This window comes from Carassius auratus, chromosome 27 (genome assembly GCF_003368295.1).
Source record: "Carassius auratus strain Wakin chromosome 27, ASM336829v1, whole genome shotgun sequence".
In the NCBI taxonomy this organism is placed as follows: Eukaryota; Metazoa; Chordata; class Actinopteri; order Cypriniformes; family Cyprinidae; genus Carassius; species Carassius auratus.
Window position 1 is genome coordinate 28,722,222 of NC_039269.1, and position 5,443 is coordinate 28,727,664.

Sequence of the window (5,443 nt, forward strand, 5' to 3'; positions counted from 1 at the left end):
AAAAAAAAAAAATCCTTTTTTTTTTAAGGTAACTAGTAACCCACAGTAGCACAAGCTGCTGGCTGGCACCAATTCCCATCTATGCCTAGCTTTGATGACATGTGCTTCAGTTTTCACTTGTAGCATCTTCACTCGTTGATGCCTGGTCTGTTAATTGGAGCATTTCACTGCCTCCTCCACCTTTCAGTTTTCACTTAACACACTCTACCAGTCCATGAGGAAAAGTCTCGACTCTCCCGAATGCCACACCGCTACTGTTGACATTTGAGTAGCAAAGACATGTGGTATAATTTGTAAAAATTGGCTAATATTTTTCCTAAATGTCCAGGTCTCAGGGAGAACAACTTGCACAAAAGCATTGACGCGATTAAGCTGTTATGAGAAAACAGGCACAAAAAAAAACCCATACACCAATTCAAGCAATTTACTTTTTATTTGTGAGTGTGGCAGAAATCCTTCTAAACTATAGCAAACATGCCATATGAATAAAAGAACTGAATTGAAAAGCTCTCCAGTGGGTATTATGCAAAACACCCATGACCATTTCAGTGACCACATCCCTGACCTTTACTACATCCCTGACCAGTCTCCTGACCAAGGCCACTGCCCTGACCAAGACCACTCCCCTGACCACTGCCCTGTCCACTCCCCTGACCAAAGCCGCTTCCCTGACCACTGCCCTGACCGCTTCCCTGACCAAGACCACTTCCCTGACCAAGGCCGGTTCCCTGTCCGCTCCCCTGACCAGTCCCTTGACCACTGCCCTGACCAAAACCAATTCCCTGTCCGCTTCCCTGGCCAGTCCCCTGACCACTACCCTGGCCGCTCCCCAGACCATTGCCCTGACCAGTCCCTTGACCACTGCCCCGTCCGCTCCCCTGACCAGTCCCTTGACCGCTGCCCTGGCCAAGACCGATTCCCTGTCCAGTCCCCTGACCACTGCCCTGTCCGCTCCCCTGACCAAAGCCGATTCCCTGCCCAGTCCCCTGACCAAGGCCGGTTCCCTGTCCGCTCCCCTGACCAGTCCCTTGACCACTGCCCTGACCAAGACCGGTTCCCTGTCCGCTTCCCTGGCCAGTCCCCTGACCAAGGCCGCTCCCCTGACCAGTCCCTTGACCACTGCCCTGCCCGCTCCCCTGACCAGTCCCTTGACCACTGCCCTGTCCACTCCCCTGACCAGTCCCTTGACCACTGCCCTGACCAAAACCGATTCCCTGCCCGCTCCCCTGACCAAGACCACTTCCCTGACCACTGCCCTGTCCGCTGCCCTGACCGCTCCCCTGGCCAATACCGATTCCCTGTCCAGTCCCCTGACCAAGACTAGTCCCCTGACCAAGACCAGTCCCCTGACCACTGCCCTGTCCGCTCCCCTGACCAAAGCCAATTCCCTGCCCACTGCCCTGACCAAGGCCGCTTCCCTGACCGCTGCCCTGACCAAGGCCGCTTCCCTGACCGCTGCCCTGACCAAAACCGATTCCCTGTCCGCTGCCCTGACTGCTTCCCTGACCAAGGCCGGTTCCCTGTCCACTGCCCTGACCAGTCCCTTGACCACTGCCCTGACCAGTCCCTTGACCACTGCCCTGACCAGTCCCTTGACCACTGCCCTGACCAAAACCGATTCCCTGTCCAGTCCCCTGACCAAGGCCGCTCCCCTGACCAAGGCCCTGTCCAAGGCCACTCCCCTGACCAAAGCCGATTCCCTGACCACTGCCCTGGCCAAAACCGATTCCCTGTCCAGTCCCCTGACCAAGGCCGCTTCCCTGTCCACTCCCCTGACCAAAACCGATTCCCTGTCCGCTTCCTTGGCCAGTCCCCTGACCAAGGCCACTTCCCTGACCAAGACCGGTTCCCTGTCCGCTTCCCTGGCCAGTCCCCTGACCAAGGCCGCTCCCCTGACCAAGGCCCTGTCCGCTACCCTGACCAAAACCGACTCCCTGCCCGCTCCCCTGACCAGTCCCTTGACCACTGCCCTGTCCACTCCCCTGACCAGTCCCTTGACCACTGCCCTGACCAAAACCGATTCCCTGCCCGCTCCCCTGACCAAGACCACTTCCCTGACCACTGCCCTGTCCGCTGCCCTGACCGCTCCCCTGGCCAATACCGATTCCCTGTCCAGTCCCCTGACCAAGACCAGTCCCCTGACCAAGACCAGTCCCCTGACCAAGACCAGTCCCCTGACCACTGCCCTGTCCGCTCCCCTGACCACTGCCCTGCCCACTGCCCTGACCAAGGCCGCTTCCCTGACCGCTGCCCTGACCAAGGCCGCTTCCCTGACCGCTGCCCTGACCAAAACCGATTCCCTGTCCGCTTCCCTGACCAAAACCGATTCCCTGTCCGCTTCCCTGACCAAAACCGATTCCCTGTCCGCTTCCCTGACCAAGGCCGGTTCCCTGTCCACTGCCCTGACCAGTCCCTTGACCACTGCCCTGACCAGTCCCTTGACCACTGCCCTGACCAGTCCCTTGACCACTGCCCTGACCAGTCCCTTGACCACTGCCCTGACCAAAACCGATTCCCTGTCCAGTCCCCTGACCAAGGCCGCTCCCCTGACCAAGGCCCTGTCCAAGGCCACTCCCCTGACCAGTTCCCTGACCAAAGCCGATTCCCTGACCACTGCCCTGGCCAAAACCGATTCCCTGTCCAGTCCCCTGACCAAGGCCGCTTCCCTGTCCACTCCCCTGACCAAAACCGATTCCCTGTCCGCTTCCTTGGCCAGTCCCCTGACCAAGACCACTACCCTGACCACTACCCTGTCCGCTCCCCTGACCAGTCCCTTGACCGCTGCCCTGACCAAGACCACTTCCCTGACCAAGACCAGTTCCCTGACCACTCCCCTGACCAGTCCCTTGACCACTGCCCTGACCAAAACCAATTCCCTGTCCGCTTCCCTGTCCAGTCCCCTGACCAAGACCACTGCCCTGTCCGCTCCCCTGACCAGTCCCTTGACCAAGTCCACTTCCCTGACCAGTCCCTTGACCACTGCCCTGACCAAAACCGATTCCCTGTCCGCTTCCCTGTCCAGTCCCCTTACCAAGACCACTGCCCTGTCCGCTCCCCTGACCAGTCCCTTGACCAAGTCCACTTCCCTGACCAGTCCCTTGACCACTGCCCTGACCAAAACCGATTCCCTGACCAGTCCCTTGACCACTGCCCTGACCGCTTCCCTGGCCAGTCCCCTGACCAAGACCAGTCCCCTGACCACTGCCCTGACCGATTCCCTGACCAGTCCCTTGACCACCGCCCTGTCCACTCCCCTGACCAGTCCCTTGACCACTGCCCTGGCCAAAACCGATTCCCTGTCCGCTTCCCTGGCCAGTCCCCTGACCAAGGCCGCTCCCCTGACCAAGGCCCTGTCCGCTGCCCTGACCAAGTCCACTCCCCTGACCACTGCCCTGACCAAAACCGATTCCCTGCCCGCTCCCCTGACCAAGACCACTTCCCTGACCACTGCCCTGTCCGCTCCCCTGACCAAAGCCGCTTCCCTGCCCAGTCCCCTGACCAAGGCCGCTTCCCTGACCACTGCCCTGAGCAAGGCCGCTTCCCTGACCACTGCCCTGACCAAAACCAATTCCCTGTCCGCTTCCCTGACCAAGACCACTTCCCTGACCAAGGCCGGTTCCCTGTCCACCTCCCTGACCAGTCCCTTGACCACTGCCCTGACCAAAACCAATTCCCTGTCCGCTTCCCTGGCCAGTCCCCTGACCAAGGCCGCTCCCCTGACCAAGGCCCTGTCCAAGGCCACTCCCCTGACCAGTTCCCTGACCAAAGCCGATTCCCTGACCACTGCCCTGGCCAAAACCGATTCCCTGTCCAGTCCCCTGACCAAGGCCGCTTCCCTGTCCACTCCCCTGACCAGTGCCCTGACCAAAACCGATTCCCTGTCCGCTTCCCTGGCCAGTCCCCTGACCAAGACCACTCCCCTGACCACTGCCCTGTCCGCTCCCCAGACCACTACCCTGACCAAGTCCACTTCCCTGTCCAGTCCCCTGACCACTGCCCTGACCAAAACCGATTCCCTGACCAGTCCCCTGACCACTGCCCTGTCCACTCCCCTGACCAAGGCCAGTTCCCTGTCCACTCCCCTGACCAGTCCCTTGACCACTGCCCTGTCCACTCCCCTGACCAAAACCAATTCCCTGTCCGCTTCCCTGTCCAGTCCCCTGACCAAGACCACTCCCCTGTCCAAAGCCAATTCCCTGGCCACTCCCTTGACCACTCCCCTGGCCAGTCCCTTGCCCAATTCCCTGACCAAAACCAATTCCTTGACCACTCCCCTGGCCAAAACCAATTCCCTGGCCTCTCCCTTGCCCACTCCCCTGGCCAAAACCAATTCCCTGGCCACTCCCTTGACCACTCCCCTGGCCAGTCCCTTGCCCAATTCCCTGACCAAAACCAATTCCTTGACCACTCCCCTGGCCAAAACCAATTCCCTGGCCGCTCCCTTGCCCACTCCCCTGGCCGAAGCCACTCCCCTTGCCAAAACCAATTCCCTGGCCGCTCCCTTGCCCACTCCCCTGGCCAAAACCAATTCCCTGGCCGCTCCCTTGACCACTCCCCTGGCCGAAGCCACTCCCCTGGCCAAAACCAATTCCCTGGCCGCTCCCTTGACCACTCCCCTGGCCAAAGCCACTCCCCTTGCCAAAACCAATTCCTTGGCCGCTCCCTTGACCACTCCCCTGGCCGAAGCCACTCCCCTGGCCAAAACCAATTCCCTGGCCGCTCCCTTGACCACTCCCCTGTCCAAAACCAATTCCCTGGCCGCTCCCTTGACCACTCCCCTGGCCGAAGCCACTCCCCTGGCCAAAGCCAATTACCTGGCCAAAGCCAGGCACTTGGCCAATTCCTTGAGCACTTGGCTCACTGCAGGCATGGCCACTGGTGGTTGGGCAACATTTCTGTGTGGCAGTACACTGGCCATCATGGAAACAGCTTTCAGCAAATGGGGGAATCATCTCTGGTATGGGACACTGACCTGGTTTCACTGCATGGACAAAGAGAGTCCGCTTTAGTTTGTGCTTCTAGACAGAACGCCACTTCAATATACAGCACGAAACACTCAAATCATAAATATCTTAAAAAGCATGAACAGAAGTCTGAAGATATCTACAGAGAGAATTATATTTCAAAGTTTCTTTCCTCTTTATTTTGTCAATTCATTGTGTTTAAAACCATCCTCAAGGATGAAGTCACACTTAAGACAAGAAAAAAAAAAAAAAAAAAAAAAAAAAGCAAACATTAACAACGGATCAAAAATTTAACACATACCTGTATAGGGAGCCGTACAGGATCTTCCACATCCACTGCTGCAGCACTTCTCATTGTTGGGACAGTCAGAGTCACTTTTACAGGAACTGGTACACCATTTTCTTGCACATGATTGGGGTGGACACCGTCCTGGCTTTGCTATTATACAGATACGACAAAACACCAAAATGCTAAACAC

The 5,443-nt window shown here is 58.1% G+C and overlaps 1 protein-coding gene across 1 annotated transcript; it reads left to right on the top strand.

Annotated features, from left to right (window-relative positions):
* Nucleotides 1-426: 426 nt before the first annotated feature.
* Nucleotides 427-5,009, top strand: LOC113046482 (uncharacterized threonine-rich GPI-anchored glycoprotein PJ4664.02-like). Its single transcript, XM_026207323.1, has 2 exons — nucleotides 427-2,011; nucleotides 2,408-5,009. The coding sequence occupies exons 1-2, from the start codon at nucleotides 537-539 to the stop codon at nucleotides 5,007-5,009; spliced, it is 4,077 nt and encodes a 1,358-aa protein (XP_026063108.1). The 5' UTR covers nucleotides 427-536.
* Nucleotides 5,010-5,443: the final 434 nt, after the last annotated feature.